This window comes from Mytilus edulis, chromosome 4 (genome assembly GCF_963676685.1).
Source record: "Mytilus edulis chromosome 4, xbMytEdul2.2, whole genome shotgun sequence".
Taxonomy (NCBI): Eukaryota; Metazoa; Mollusca; class Bivalvia; order Mytilida; family Mytilidae; genus Mytilus; species Mytilus edulis.
In genome coordinates this window covers 12,381,950-12,399,847 of record NC_092347.1, presented here as the reverse complement: position 1 = coordinate 12,399,847, position 17,898 = coordinate 12,381,950, and the positions used below count along the sequence as shown (strand labels likewise).

The window sequence follows — 17,898 nt, the reverse complement described above, 5'->3', positions numbered from 1 at the left end:
TTCGAACAGAGGTACTCCAAAAATAACCCCTGTTTTTCTGGAAATCTTAAATTAGTATACTATGGAGCGCATTAATCCCCAATTTTTAATGCAAACTCATAGACAAGTAAATTTTGGCACAAAATGGTCTAGATATATTTATCTTTCACCAAAAGTTTTATTTCTGCAAATTTGTTCGATAGTTTAAGTAAACAAGGACATCAAAAGCACTATTTTGTGTCAGAGTAGGGCTACTTTTACATACGTTCTAAATTGGAGGGAGTAATTGGTGGTCTGACACCTAAAGAGCAAAAAATTTGATCAGAAATCTTTTGTTTTGTTAATTCTTAATCCTTAGTCAATTTGTAGTTAAAAACATCCTTTCTGAGCATAATGCGACTCATATTACAAATATCACAGCTCAATTTTAACTGACTGTAATGTAAGCCTTTGATAGAAAATGCTTGAAAATCTCATTTGGACTAGAGGAACATAAACTTTCAATATCAAGATCACTTTTTGTTGATTTTTCCTTGTTTGTTCTACTGCTTTTTAAAAAGACTTTCCACAATTTTTACAATGAGTTTAATAAAAAATCCAAGGTATTGAAGAGTCAAGAAATATTGACCCCCCTTTTTTACACCTGGTGTCAGTAATGGGACTATTAACTGATCAAAAGTGCAGTCATGGTCATTTAACTGTTTTATTTACTATCAGTCAATAAGATTTAAGGTATAAAACTGTCATCTGGGTCTGACACCTCAACGCAAACCGCTATGAGGAGCTTATATTGAGTGAGCTGTTACATAAACAATAATTTGAACATAACCGTTCGCTCGTAACAGCAGCAGGATACCTGGAGTCTATAAAAGTACCAGTTATCGCCACCATGTATTGGTTTCATAGAAACCTCGATTCCAGGATAAAAAAAAACTGTTTTTTGTTTTATATATAAGCGTGAAATATTTGCAACTGGACGTTAAGCAAGCAACAACACTAAAAATGTATAGTTCCAGATAATTGTTGTACTACTTTCAAATCACAGGTTCTTGTTTTCGATTTATGGCAAGATCTTCTATCGCTATACATATATTACGAGTATGTAGTTGTAGAGGATCTCGCCATAGATAGAAAACAAGTGCTAGTGTTTCGAATTAGTCGATCAAGGTTCAGAGATTCAAAAATTATAGGGTTACCTCCCGTTGTCCACACTTTGTACATTTGCTGTTTTATTCTGAGTCCATATACACATGGGATTTAATGAGATTTAAATTACAACTTAAATATAAAAATAGGGCGATGCAGTATGATTAACAATATGACAATGACCGTTCAGCCATTACCAACTTATTTTATCCTGAATGTGGTGTCATTTCAACTGAAATTTAGTATACTTCATGATGTGGGGTTTCTAAAATCCCGCTCCTCTCCTTTTCAATAAGAAAGAATGAAATAAAGGTAAAATCACAGCTTATATTGTGTCAAAAAAGTTCATCAAATTTATTATTCTGATACGTGCCCTGTCCCCTTTAACATCCAATCTCGGATATATAGATATAGGAAGATGTGGTATGAGTGCCAATGAGACAACTCTCCATCCAAATAACAATTTATAAAAGTAAACCATTATAGTCAATATACGGCCTTCAACACGGAGCCTTGGCTCACACCTAACAACATATATGCCTGTTTTCAAGTTCGATATACTATATATACTTTTGTCAAGTTCCCGCCCAACCGTATAATTATGTCTTACTGGTAAATTGAGTATTCAATCAGCAATCGGCAAGCATTTCAATCCTGGTAATATGGTAAAGCTTTAAGGTTTATAGTAATTGGTCACTAGCTATAGTCTTGTTTGATGTTATATTTTTTTTATCAATTTTGTTGGGTTTTTTTGTGTGTTTCTAAAGAGCCATGATCATCATCTACTGAATATGCTGAATGCTGACCAATTTGTTCATGATTGTCAGATATTTTTTTTAAGTCACGTTATGCAATATATTGAAGGCGCTTAAAAAACAATTCAATGAAATGACCAACACCCATGTATACAACGTCACACTCAAACTATTTTTTTAAAAAGTGCACAAAAAAATAAATCTGACGTTACTTTGTGGTACTGCTAAGCACTCCACACCTTTCTGGAAGGGTTAAACGTGCATATACCATGAAATGCGACTACTTTGTTGTGGCTAAATGACAAAGCGACGTGCAACTACTCAATCATCTAAGGTGTTTTCTGTAGGAAGAAAACAATAATCAGCTTCTTTGTTTGTTGACTGCAATAAAACAAATTGTACAACACCATATGTCAATCAAATCATTAAAGTAAAGCATCTATTTAATTTCCTTATAAGAAATATGCAAAATCGGATACACATTCATATTACCTGAGGGGAATATAATACACTGTTTGACATGTATATGTCATTTTAATTGTCATGGCCAGTAATACTGACAGTTCCTCTGTGTTAAACCTGTGAGACGGATGGTTCGGGATTTTATGGGAACGTATAGCCCTGAATATTATCCGTATTAAAACTCTATACTTATTAAATTTTGTGATTGTATCCTTTATTGGATTATTTCGAAATTCGCAGAGGAACTATTTTCGGAATGAATTGTAAGTGTTTATTTAATTTCTTGTTTTTCACAACTTTCGTTACCCTTTCTGCTTCACGATATGGAATTGAATACAGCAGTGAGCCAAGCGCTTGTGTGACATGTATGAACAATAAAACGTGCCTTGCACCTGACTGTTTTTGTTGTAGAGATGAACTGAGACTGCCAATTTCAAAAAGAGATATACCTCAAATAGTTTTCTTTACATTTGATGATGCTTTAACTGACTCTGCTACAAAATTTTATCATCGACTATTCAATGAATCCAGAAAAAATCCGAATGGATGTCCGATATCCATGACATTGTTTGTTTCCCATCACGATACCAAATATAATAATGTAAACCATTTGTATAGAAAAGGAATGGAAATAGCTGCTCATAGTGTATCTCATGCTCATATGAGTAATAAAAATTTTATGAAGGAAGCTAAAAACCAAAAACGAAATTTAGCAACACTTGGTGGAGTGCCCGAGAACGAGATTGTTGGCTGGAGAAGTCCATTCTTGGAACCGGTCGGGGATATGCAACCACACGCTCTTAAGACCCTTGGATATACTTACGATGCGACATTGACCTATAGCAAACGGTCGCTCAAAGATAAAGCGCCAACTCCCTTTACCTTAGACTTTGGTTGGCCATATGATTGCAAGGTAAAACCTTGTCCAAAACGACGTCATTTTGGATTCTGGGAAGTTCCCGTTGTTTCTTTGTTGGATTATTTACATAAGTATGATTGCGTTTATGTTGATGGATGTAACAACCCACCACCAGACGAATCGTCTGCCTATAAGTTTTTAATGGATAACTTTAATAGCTATCATTCAAAGAATCGTGTGCCTTTTGGAATTAACATGCATCCTTCTTGGTTTTATATTCCTGCAAGATTAAACGCAATGGATCGCTTTATTCAAACATTGTCAAAAATGGATGATGTTTTCATTGTATCAGTGAAAAAGATGATTGATTGGCTTAAAAATCCTATAGGATTATCTCAGATCAATACATTTCAACCATGGCAATGTCAAAACAATAACATGCCCCACAATTCACATCAGTCGCACAACAGCCAAAAACAAAAACCCGCATGGAACAGACAATCAGACCCAGTCACACGCAGGAGAAACTACATTAGAGCGCGACTCGAAAAAATACAAGCAATGCGAAAACAATCTCAAAAACAGCATTCGGACGATTTAACGAGACTTCATCATTCCAATGAAGCAAGAAAGAAATGGTGGAGTCATACACCCGCCAGACACGAAACAAGTCATGTTCCAGCAAGACACGAAGACATTCATGTTCCAAAGCCAACAAAACCAGCCGCCATTGCACCTTGGGTACACAGAAGACATGACAGACCCGTAAAACAAAACGCAAGAAGACCTATGATTATAAAAACAAGTCCCACTGCTCAAGTTGTTGCCGAAGTACCATTTTGGAAAAGGAAGCACAAAACAAACGTCTCACCAACAAAACAGAATGAAGAAGTTGCATGGTGGGAAAAAGCTATACCGAGAACAAGAAGTTCAAAAGTAGAGATCGCCAAAAAGAAAGAGTTGATGAAAAAAGAAGAAACAGAAAATCATTCAAAACACAGTATGTCTTCTGATTATCCTGTAAGTTTTATCAGTTTTAAAGATGATCAAAAGAAACAACAAGAATCGTTAAGTGAGAACAAAAGGGGTCACACCGTGGAAATAATATCAGCTAACTTTCCGTCTCCCCCTAAAGTAGACTTTAAGAAACAGCTGAAAGAACAGGAATTGAAACAACAACAAATTATTGAAAAACAAAAAGAAATGCAGAAACGTCAACTAAAACTTCAAATAGAACAATTAAAACACAACAATGAAAAAGTGTTTAAAAAGCAAAAGGCAGAAGAAGATAAACGAATGAGGAATATTGAACAAAAACATAGTATAGTATTAAACAAACAACAATCCTTTAATATGGGTGAAATGATAGACACAAAATTTAAAAATCCAGCTTCAAAAGTTATAATTACAACAGTGTCAGAAGCTTTTGACAAAATAACGAGCACGAAGTCTCCAAGTGAGGAGAAGTTTTCATTAATTGCAGACAAAAACGACAAGTTGGATCCATGGACTAGATTCGTACAGTTTATTATTAGGAATAAACCATGAGGATACTATAGTATGCTCTAACATGTTGTGTTATAAGGTATTGGTATTCAATATATAGGTCTTGGATTATGATGATTTATTTTCTCAATTGTCAAAAATGACTTCAACATTAACTTTAGAAAAGTCGCCTGAGTTACTTCATCATTGTCGTTTTTATAACATTTAAAATATGAACGAGAAAAAAGTGGGTATATCCCGATCTGACAACAATCTCAACAGCAAAACGATATCCAAAAATTAAATAGGGTTCACCGTGTGTATTGTCGTAATAACAAACAATACTCTTGAAATTGAGAATGGAAATGGGGAATGTGTCAAAGAGACAACAACTCTTACATTATATTTGCATACTGTAGCTCTAAATGGTCCTTGAAATTAAATGTACTGTAACTAAATGTTGGGGCCCTTTATATCTTGCTGTTTGGTGTGAGCGAAGGCTCTGTGTTGAAGGCCGTACCTTGACCTATAATGGTTTACTTTTATAAATTGTTATTTGGATGAAGAGTTGTCTCATTGGCACTCATACCACATCTTCCTATATCTATGAACTTTTATTAAAGTATTTCTTGCATTTGAAAAATCAGATTCTTTATTTGAATAAAGCTCAAAACGAAGTTGGACTCCTCGTCGCAGGTTCTTATAATTTCGTCTTCTCAAAATCTAAATAATTATTTTTTCATTGGGAAACACCTATTTTTGCAATTATATCTTTATTATAACTGTGTAACATAAATAAGCAAAATTATTGTCAGATATCGCATATTTATTCATGGTGGGTCAATTCTGAGTGTGCGATATTCTTAGACTACCTTTACTCAGTAGAAGCTGTTTCACTGTGCAAAAAATGAAACAAAGTAGGTAAACTTAAAACTAAATTGCCATAACGTGTTTTATAGAACGATGTAAAAAACGAAAAAAACATCTTTTTTAATTAGTTGAAGACAACAAACACTTATCTTGTTCAATTTGACAGTGTTGGTAGTTAAAAATATTGAAATGTGCACTATATAATTAGATAATTAACTTTCAATTGTATTTGTAATAGCGGTAAAGAATCCGGCAGTGGGTGAAATAAACCGCAATTTTAACATTTCATGTTGCTTAATGACAGGACACTGCGCAGTCTTAATGACAGGACACTGCGCAGTCAATCTTCTGTTAATTTGCATATCTATTAACAGCTTTCGATTAATCATCTTATATCATGCACTTTACAGTAAATTACTAGCTAGCGTACATGGTAGCATATTATTTGTTTCCCCTACTACCTACAAAAACAATTCAACAATATGCAGATTTACGAAGAAAATATAGTTGCTAGTCATTTACAAAGATTTTTCATGCATAAAAGCTAAAACTACATATATCATGCAAAAATTTCTAGTCATTTTAGCGAAATATTAATTTTCCAATTTTGTGTAGTCTGACACTTAAGGAGGCTCGCGGGTATAAGATTTTCAGAAAAAATTAAACATTAATTTTTCATTACAAATTTTATTGATTACCTTAAGTAGCTGTTACTTTATCATATGGCACAAAAATCATTCCAAGACATCAATTCGTGTTGGCCCCAGCGGACTTTTAAAATGTAGATATCATTGAAAAAGCTCCAAATTATCTCCCTTTGGTGCAAAAATGCCATTTTTTTTGGCATTAAAATTGAAATATCTTTTTTAACTCATCGGTGACCTATATTTTTCATTGTTGTTTTCGAATAAGCTGTACATAAACTAAATAATTGTAAAATTTTAGCGATTTCTGTAATTTAGTTCTTTTTTTATTTCGATATTACCGCTATTTTTCCTATTTGTTTAACAGAAAAAAGGACATAAAATGAAATTCAAAACAGTGTGGCTGTGGCCATTGATTGACACATTAAATTCATCCATTGAAAGGACAATTTAGGTGAACGTTTGTATGTAACGACCACTGTTCACTATGTACTTTTTAAAGACACTTAAACTATGGGGTCACTAAAGGTTCTCAACACCTTAATAAAGTAATTCGAAAAATTAATCAGAAATAACACGATGTTTTGATTTATATCAATTATATAAATCAAAACAAAAAGGTTATTCCTGATTAATTTTTCGAATTATTTTATAATTAAAGGCGTTAAGAAACCTTTGGTGACCCCACAGTTTAAATGTCTATCGTAGGTACGTCGTGAACAGTGGTCGTTACAGACAAACGTTCACGTAAATTGTCCCAGTCAATGGATGAATTTAATGTGTCAATCAATGGCCACAGCCACACTGTTTTGAATTTCATTCTAAACAAAAATGTATGCTTCTTTCGAAGACAGATTGTGGGCGTAAATAAACGGTGACCCCATTTTTTTATTTCATTTTTCTATTAAGTATAAGATAAAGTTCATTTATAGAAAAATATAGAGAAATCCTATGTTAAATAAAAAATTTCATTTAGACCCGCCCTTAAGTAAAAAATATAAGTTGCAATTAGCAACCCTACCAACCTATTTTAAGGCCCAAAAATGCATACCGTCAAGTTTTCATAATCTCTTTTGGATATAACACAAAGAAAACAAATGTGGCATAAGAAAAAAAAATGTTTAATACCTTTCCATTTTTTTTTAAAGAGAAACCTTTAAAACTTATTTGTTAGTTTGTCCCTACTTCTTTTTAAAGAGGAAACCCCTAAAAAGATTTTTGTTTGTTAAGCCCTCCTTTGTTGCATATTCATAGCTGAATCAAATGCATTTGAAATTTACATATTATATGTTACAATAAACTTGTTTAAATTGATTTAATTAACTGATTATTTGACACTCATATTACAAGGTGACGTAGCAGTAAAAGTCAACGTAAGTCACGTGTGACGTTTGACAGATCAATACTAAAGGAAAGCAAGTACATATATTTCTTAAAAATAGAGAAAAATAAACAAGTGGGTTGATGGGTGACTCCTTTTATTATTTTTTGTCAAAATTATGATTGGTACAAAATGTAAAGCAGTAAAATAAAGTACATGCTGACATTGATTCGCATTTTCTATCAGCCATTTATTATTCAAATAATTTTTGCTTTATTTGTTCATGAGCATAAGAAAGGGTCTCTTGCTATTCTGTTTCTAATAGTTGTTGAATGAACGTCTTTGTTAAAATTACTACGTAACATAAAACAGGTGGTATGATTGCCAATTAAACAATTATCCATCAAAGTTTAAATGAAGTGGATGTAAGCAACTATAACCAACCGTACGGTCTGCGACAATGAGTATACCCATACCGTAAAGTCACCATTCATAGGTCTCGACATGAAAAAGGTACATACATATGTGTTCATTGGTAGTAAATTTAATCCATGTTTGGAAAATTGTTTACAATATTTGTGAGTCTTTCAAATGTGATTATACTATGTCCCATGGAGAGGTCTAACAAATAAATATTTTTTTATTGAAGCAATTTTTTATATATTTGAAGTCATTTTCTAATAAGATGAACGCTCTCTGAAATATAAATGGGGAAACGTTGTACCGAGTCAGGAATATGACACATGTTGTCCATTCGTTTGATGATTTTGCCATTTGAATAGGGACTTTCCATTTTGAATTTTCCTCGGAGTTCAGTATTTTTGTGATTTTACTTTTTGCTAACTGAACGCATATAGCTAAGACGTATGAGAATGAATTATAATACTAACGGTAGATGCCATCAAGGTTAAAGGAAGTAATGATTTGCATAGGCGATATTAGTAACATTTTAAAGCTCTGCGTTTGAAACATAAATAGCTGACGACATAAAATCACTGAATAATGAATTTTCAACTAATTTGTAGCGAATAAATTGGCAGATAACGTATGATCCCACACTTATTTTAAGTGCAAAAAATGCATTTGTTTAGGTTACTGCATGACTTTAGAACTTTTCAAATAAGTATAAATGAATTATACCTTTGCAAAGCAATCGTCACAAAAGGTTTTCCTCCATATTAATCGCTATATTTAAACAAAAAGCAGACATTCATTTCTCACTTTTTCAATTGACTTTTTACTAAGCATAATAAAGACAAAATCAAGGTCGAGCTATCATGTTGGAAGTGAAAACTAGTTGGAGTCCGTCATCCGTATTTACTTCTATTTACTAAGTAACCTTTAACAAGTCAATATATAACCTAGAATACTGTTATTGATTGCCATTCATTGGTAATTAAGCGCTTAAACAAGTTGTAGAAATACGTATTTGGTTTTTTTTAAATTGTTATTTGGATGGAGAGTTGTCTGATTGGCACTCACACCACATCTTCCTATATCTATTAAAAAATTGATTACTTTAATTTAACATAATTTATGTCATAATACCTATAGAAGAAATTACTTTCCCTTCCAGGAAACCTAAATTCTTGACGCTCCATCTTTGGTTTCTTTGTAGTGTTTTTGTACTCTTGTTTTCATCATGCTGTTTGTTTGTACTTTTTTCCCATGGTTTTGTATGTCTTTCTTCGATTTGTGTTATTTTTTATTGCACACTAGGTATTCCCCAACTTTTGTGTACAATGAATCGCAGACAATCAAAACTGTAAAAACCAGACAACTCAATCGAAAATAAACAAAGACATTTGTACAATCTAACAACTAAAACGATCCAAAAATTAAGTCTGGAGAAAAAATAATCCTAAAAGCGGATTTCAACATTATAAGTAAAATGGTTTTACATATATTGTGCACGACCATCTTAGGGGACGACAATTTGATTGTCGAAGGGGAGAAGGAGGATCATTTTGTAAATGAATAACTTGGCCTGCGGTAAGAACTTAAGATAAATAACTATGCACAAGACAGGATGAAAGTTGAGTATTCTCCAACTCAAAATCAAGAAAATCATGAGTTCAAAAACGAGTATAAATGTTCGCGTGGCAAAGTCCCCGAACAAAACTAAGCATCCGTATCAACAGATGAAAAGATATATAACAAATCCGGGAATAATCCTCAGATCCAATTCCCTCAGAATATCAAATATTCGTCACCTTAACCCTTGAGCAAATATAAAACATTACATTAATACGTCTTTCATAGTCGGGTGACATTGCTTTTCTTCCGTTTCTTTTTTCCATCATTGAACCTCCACTTTTTGTCAGAAGCATATGTAAATGTGCCGTTAGACTTTGAAATATTTTAAATGGCAGCCGCTACAATAACAACAGTACAAATGTGAAAAATATTTTTGTTTTTGTTTTTTGGTCAATTGTTCGAGTATTCATTTGCTTCATCAAATTTGCATACAACGTATATGTCCACTATACTGGCTTTTTGGGGATATTTATAATCGTTAGAACTAGTGTATTGCCATGAAAACTCTTGAAAGGGTTTCCATTTAAAACTCTATTATGGAAAAACCTTTAAGTAGTAGCATTTAACTAATTAAATGATACTTCAAATCTAGCGAAACTTAATTGGTATGTTCCCTGTCTTGTGCTAACTTTGGTATCTGTCTTTGGAATGTTGAAAAAATGGTTTCATGCAATGGAATTATGAACATTCGCTGCTTGAAATATACAAAATGGATGCTGCTTAATAGCATTGTAACATCTACTAATCCTTGCAATAGCAATTGTAGTAATAATAATAATTGTTTTAATTATTTGTACCTCTCTCCGTTGGATACGGAGACGTATGGATTTCGAGAAACAATTTCTTACAATATAAAAATAAGGAGACGTGCTATGGTTGCCAATGAGACAACTATCTGTCAAAGTCAAAATAACATGGATGTAAGCAACGCATTTCATTGTACGGCCTTCACAAGAATAGACAAAACGTATACCGTTTTAGTTGGCTATATAAAGCTCCAACGTGACGAAAGATTAAACAATAAAACAAAAACACAAAACAAAACAAAACAAAGGTTTTCACCTATGTCAAAACAATGAATGAAAAACATATATGACTGACAACAACCAACAAAAACCATTGCATTGTATGTATGCTTCTGACTTGATACACTGGTCTCTTAAAGAACCTGTATCCACAATTAAGTTTTCAATATGCATGTTCCACTTGGACTAGTTTGGTACCAATCTAATATTTGAATTTTTTATCGTAAGTAAACGATTAATATTCGCGTATGATATTAATTTCTCCTTCCGTCTGCTCTGAACTTTGTCAGAAATGATATATGTTTTATCAACGATATCTAAAGATGTCAGAATTAGAATATTTCAAGAAGATAAATCAAAAGCATGTTTGCATTTATATTTTCAAATTAATGTATATATGTACATGTATGACGTCAATCAAACACACCATTACTTATTTTATTGACAGAGGAAATACCAACAGCTACTTGTCATCGCACGTATTCCACTTAGCATTAGTTACAGACATAAGCCGACACATATAATTTCAGGAGATTAATAGTGGAAAGCGCCATCTGATCTGCATGTTTATTTGTTTCCTCTCGTGAGTCGTGGTTTTAGTAGTGGAAAGTTGCTGCTTAAATAGAATAAACTAAAATCACAAAAATACTGCATGAACTCAGAGGTAAATCAAATCGAAAAGTCTCTAGAAGCTATACAGCCAAACTCTTTAAAGGTTTATTGGATGCATTAATGATTATATTGGTCATTTTGTAATTCCTGTGTCACAGATGACCATGGTTTTGTTCCAATTAATGTATCCACAATCCCGTCCTCTTTTCGTAGATTGTGACATCGCCTTATACGGCTTATCATCGTATTTACTGTTATGAGCACCACAAAAAGTCATTTGTGGAGCAGGAACTGATTACCTTCTGGAGTACCCGATTTCACCTCCCACGTTTTTAAATGGATCTTGTTACTGAATCTGTAATTCTATTCGTAGTATTTTGAAGACTTTTTCGTTTGGTAATTGTGTTGTCTTTTTTTCTTTGGTTTGTGCTTTTTTTTTTTTTCTTTGTACCCTAACCCCCATATTTTATATCTCTAAGGTTTTATTTTTCTGAATTTTCCGTTATTTCATCAGTGACATGAAGGTACAGCAGTTTTGAGGTCTAAAAATAAAAGAATATTTATTATTTATTTTGTTGTCAAGTATAAGCACATCGAATAAAAACCTTTTAATGTATAGTGAGGGTCATCCCTTTAACCTTATAATTACCAATATGGCTAACAGCTGTAGTATCAAAGCACAGCAATGACATGACATCTTTAGCGCTGTCATTTATAAAAAAAATATACAATTAGCAAAAATAAGAGAAAACACTCGGCACTTTCATATCATGTGATTATTGTTAGATAACAAACATTTCATAATCAAAATTACCTTTAAAAAACTCTAATGTCAACAATTTGACGACTTATGTCAACAAAAGGGCTTGTTTTTACTTCTTACATCTTATTAAAATTCACATTGGGCGAGAATAGAGTCAGGATATTACTTAAATAAATTATGAAAACGTTGTTAGAATTTTAAAGTTTTTAATCAGACCAATTAATTAGGTTTTATTTAATTACATCATGATTAACCTTGTGGACTTCTGTCGGTGCACTTGTGTTCTGTCAAATTAAGTCTTCTGGTTTCTATCAACATACATGTGTGTGGTTAAAAATAAATAAATGGGGATTTAACCGATCATATCCGGATCTAGCAATACCATGGTTTATTATAGTTCTACTAATTCACAACTAACAGCAAACATGATGATTTCACCGTTGACACGCACGCTTTGAAAAAAAAGGGTTTTGTAGGAATAAACCTCAGTTGTGGTATGATTTGTGGTTTAAGTTAATTAAGATATTAACATTTGAATACCAGCACAGACTTGAAAAGTGGTTACAATAATTAAAACAAAGAACAACTAATTCAGTACATTCTGTCACCATTAATTGAATAAGGAATGAACAAACTCATACCACATAGCAAGCTATAGATGCATCAAAATAACAAACGATAATTTTGAGACTATTCAAACGAGAAAAAATAACGTTTGATTTATGTTCAAAACATCAAACAAAAAACAAATATGATATGTAATAACAAACGACAATTACTGAAAAATATTCTCTTGACTTGGGGAATTGCAGGTGCATAGTGTGTCTAGGTTAAACATGTTTGGTGGCGCGAAACACTCATCTACCATTGAACAGTGGTGTAACAACACAACATACGAACTAACTATCAAAATGAGTTGAAAAGAACTTGACTCATCAGATCCATACAAAGTACAGAAAACAAATAACACAAAAGACATTCATTACTAATCTCAGAAAACTTACTATTACTGAAAGCAAGTTCTAAGCCCAAAACAAAACAAAACAAATCATGTTGCTAAAAGAAAATATCAATCGGTACACATCGAATATATTTAGCATGTAGACTTGGAAAAACAATCTAGGAAAACATTGTCTTGTGCAATTTCAAAATATGTTTAATATCAATAATTATCTTTGTGCCTACTTGTATCATTGGCATCTAAGGCTGATATCAGGTCTCTCCACTGTTGTCTGTCCTTTGCAATCTGCTCCATTTCACCCCAGGTATTTTCCTTTCTTTAAAATTTCACTGCCAATTGTCTTTTTCCAAGTTTCTGTTGTTTTTCTCTGGTTCTTTTACCTTCCGATGGTGTCCATGTCAGAGCTTTTTTGTAATGCTGTTCTGTACTTTTCTAATAGTGTGTTCTAGCCATCTGAATCTCTGTTATTTTATGGTGGTCATCAGATCTTTTTGTCGTATTATTCTACAGAACTGTTCTTTATTTGATATCTTTGCTGGCCAATAATCTTACAAATTTTCCTCACAAATTTAGTATGAAGTTCATAGAGTCTCTGATTGTATTTCGAAGTTATTATCCAGCATTCTGCACCATACAATAATATAGAAAGCACATTACTCTGGTAGATCTTTTTTTGTTTTTTGTTTATTCACTTATGTCGCCTGTCTGCCATTCTTTATTTGATTGGTGAAAAGATGTTCTGGCCTTCTGGGGTCTGTTTGAGATGTCTTTTTCTATTGCATTGTGTTTGCTGAGAATTCCGCCCAGAAAGGTAACGTCGCCACTTCTTCTATTGGTTTACCCTTTAGTTTGATTTCAGATAAGGTAGCTGTAAGCTGCATTGGTTTTTTTTATTGGTGATGTTCAATCCAATTTGGTGTGCATATTGTCTAGATCTTGGATCTTCTTTTGTAGATGGTCAGCATTGCTTTCAAGTAGAGCTATATCATCTGTAGATTTAAGATCTTCCAGCATTGTATTTAGGTCCGATCTAATTCCTCTATTGTTACTCCCTATTGCTTGCCTCATTATCCAATTGATACCGACAAGGAAAAGCATAAATGACATGATGCACCCTGTTGTCGTACTAATCGGTTATATATGTTTACTTTAATTTATATATTTAGATGGGAGAGGTATTGGCAACTTAACAGAGTAGAAAATTATCAATTTAAGAATAATGGTCATATGGCTTCTGATAATTCAAAAAATAATCAAATTCCTTGCTAATGTTTTTTACATTGATACTACATTCAACAAAACGATTATTTAGCATGTATCAGCAAAGTAATAAATTAATTTGCCTTTATTTCAAATATTTTCTTTTCTTTGATAAATAAAGGCAACAGTAGTATACCGCTAATCGAAATTCATAAATCGATTCAGAAAAATCAAATCCGGGTAACAAACTAAAACTAAGGGAACACATCAAATATATGAGGAGAACAACGACACAACAGAAACACTAAAATGCAACATACACAGAAACGAACTATAAGATAGCAACAGCCATTGTCCTGACTTGGTACAGGACATTTTTAAGAAAAAAATGGTGGGTAGAACCTGGTTTTGTGGCTAACCAAACCTCCCGCTTTAACTGTGAGATGAAATTTATCCCGGAAGCTATTTTAAACATATATGATATTAATGTTAAAGTATTAATTACTGCATTAGCTTTCAATCGGAACTAGTTTATTGAAAACCGGAGCATAATCTTGGATATTCATAAATTGATTTTCAAACATTTTCAAAATAACCCAAACACATGATAAATTTATTTAAATTCCAGCCACACGAAATCCTCTAGAAACAACAACGACAATCACATAAATAATTTAAAGTTTACTGTAAAACTTGCGAACTCTGTTTAATTAAACGACTACATACAGCGTAACCCATATGTCTAAATGACAATATCACAAAACAAGTTGACATATCTAAAACTTACTCTATTGATATCAGAGACATAGTGTATTATTAAATTTCTATGTAAATATCGTGACTACAGTGAAAAAAGACAAGTTCGACATATTCATAGGTCTCATGGCGATCGCACCGTTCTTATTTTACACTTGATAATCTTTTCTCTTCTTTTTTTTGTTAAACAAAGACATCAATTATTATCCAACCTAGTTCAAAAACCAATTACAAAAATATACATGCAGTAAATTGCATAATAGATAATCATATGAGTGTACATGTACATTTACTATAATAACTATTTGCCACCTCGTACTGTTCCTTCATATTGACAGACCTGAAGATCATAAAAAATGAAGATCATTTGAAAGGTAGTTTTACGAATAAAACACATAACAGATGTATTGATTAAATCAAAAAGTAAAATCACAAAAATACTGAGCTCCGAGGAAAATTAAAAACGGAAAGTCCCTTATCAAAAGGCAAAATCAAATGATTAAACACATCAAAGGAATGGACAACAACTGTAATATTCCTGACTTGGTACAGGGATTTTCAAATGTAGAAAATGGTGGATTGCACCTGGTTTTATACGCTAAAACTCCCATTGTATGATAGTCGCATCAAATTTCATTATATTTACAACGATGCGTGAACAAAACAGACATAATAGGTAAAATAGTCAAAATATGGGTACAGCAGTCATTACTGTGTCACAATCTAAAAAAACCCAACTATTTAACAAAAAAAGCACAAAAACCACATTCATTGCTTCGCGTGTTTGATGTCAGAAAATGTAAACGTCACACAGGAAAAAATATAAAATAATTTTGTCGTTCAAAGTATTTAAAAACAAATATAATTCCACATGGGGAACTTTGATATACATCTACTATTTTTAATGACTACCTTTCAAAACTGTATTCCTCCATACTCTGATAACATTAAGCAACCTATAAATCGAATATAATTTATCAAGAAAAAGGACTACGCCTATTTCTGACATTATTAAAAATGAAGAACGTTCAAAGTGTTATTTGTCTGCAAACAAAACAGTAAACAATTTGAAGTTCTTAAGAATAACACCTTCAATTATGCTACGTTCTAGGCCGTGCGCTCAACAGGGACTCAAATAGCAAATAGGTATGTCACTAATTCTCAACCTTAGTCCGCCTCTGAACATTTGAACGTTTCAACTATATATTGACTAACTAAAGTATTACAAAAAAAACTCCAATTTCGCTCCATCTCGGCCTCTTGTAAGTGTTCCACGTCTGACCATTCTTTACTATAAATTAGATCCCCTACATCTATCAAAGAACTTATTATTATGTTTTGTTATGAATCATACGAAAATAATAGGAGTGTAAAACACTCTTTGAATGCTATGGATAAATGAAGTGCTTTTGATGGTGCAGATCTATTTGCTACAACTCCTATACAGTCTGGACTGAGAGAGAAAAAATACTGTATATATATACTGATCTATACTTGCTAGAACTATGATGAATAAGCGGTAAATCCTTGACAGCATATATGTATGTTTATGCAATAAAAGTTAGGTCGTAGACATTCCATTGATAACAGACTTGTTCCGTTTTTTTTCTGTGAATTACAGCTTATGTCCTTATTATCTTTTTAAGCTCAGAAAAGATCAGACTTTATTAAGTTTAATCGATAAGTTAAAAAAAAAAACATGTTACGTTTCTTTAGTAATATGTTTAGTTTGAGATAAACAAGAATTTTCAAATTCACTGCGGCAATTCACTCAAGGTAGCTTACTTAATATATATCTAATACAGACAGCAATAAATTTGTCATTTTCTGGATTTAGAATTTCAGTTTAACACATGAAACTTTGTTCAATAATTTACGACAAAATAGACGATTTTTTATTCCTTATTCTTTGGACGGTGATGTTCCTTTTGGTCCCTTTTTGCGATAAGTATATTTCCCAACTTGTTCGGTATGCTCCTGTCTTTAGTAGGCGTTTTAGATATCAATGAAATTAATATATGCATGTTTAGATAAATTTATTCTAAATGTTACCAATTCAACACTATAATTAGATTTTTTAATATTGTTATTATTGGTTTTAATATTTTTTTGGTTATCAGTGAATTTAAATTACACTAAATGTATTGTTTATCTACAAATATTCACATGCATGCCTCTGCAATCTGTCAATTCCTGTATATTGGCATTGCATAAGGTTATTTTTTTCTCTGCCGTCTTTGGCAAATTGCACTTTATCTTATAATTGTTAGCTGTGAATTGATTGATATTTTGGTCTTAGATGCATGTTTTTTAAGATTATTTTTTATAAGACTTGAACTTGTAGTCAGTAATTGTGAGTACTCTCAGATCTGTACTTTATGTTGCTATGGGGATGTATAAGTACCGATCAGTACCCAGCTGCCACGTCCAGATGTATGTCTGCTATGTTTCACTCTTATGAATTCAATCCTTTTCTACTTTTTGTACTTAAAAAGAAGATGTGGTAGGGTTGCTAATGAGACAGCTCTCCACACGAGACCAAATGTTAACTGTGATTGGTGATCGCACGGCTTCAACAATGAGCAAATCCAATACCGCATAGTCAGTTATGAAAGGCCCCGATATCACAAATTTTAAACAATTCAAACCAGAAAACTAACGGTCTATTAAATGTACAAAAAAATGAACGAGAACAAATATGTAACACAGCAACAAACGACAACCACTGTATTACAGGCTCCTGACTTGGGAAGGCACATACATACAGGATGTGGCGGTATTAAACATGTTGCCCTCCCCTAACCTGTGACAGTGGTGTAATATGACAACATTAGAACGAACTATAGAAATAAGTTGAAAAAGGCATAACTCCATATTAATTAGATTGCTGAATAGAAATACATATAACGAAAACATAGAGTGAACGAGGACTTGTACATCCCTACAACAAAAAGGCACTAAGTACCGATCTGAGAGTACTCACTGTTTGTGCCTCTCTCAAGTCAGGAGCCTGTTATTGAGTC

At 32.6% G+C, this 17,898-nt stretch overlaps 1 protein-coding gene across 1 annotated transcript; it reads left to right on the top strand.

Moving 5' to 3' along the window:
• Window positions 1–2,407: 2,407 nt before the first annotated feature.
• On the top strand, window positions 2,408–4,818 carry LOC139518967 (uncharacterized). The gene has a single exon (XM_071310671.1). The coding sequence runs from the start codon at window positions 2,599–2,601 to the stop codon at window positions 4,747–4,749; it is 2,151 nt and encodes a 716-aa protein (XP_071166772.1). The 5' UTR covers window positions 2,408–2,598; the 3' UTR covers window positions 4,750–4,818.
• Window positions 4,819–17,898: the final 13,080 nt, after the last annotated feature.

What these genes read in the sequence shown, in the direction of transcription:
- LOC139518967 (XM_071310671.1), top strand. Translation starts at nt 2,599, where the DNA reads ATGAATTGTAAGTGTTTATTTAATTTCTTGTTTTTCACAACTTTCGTT.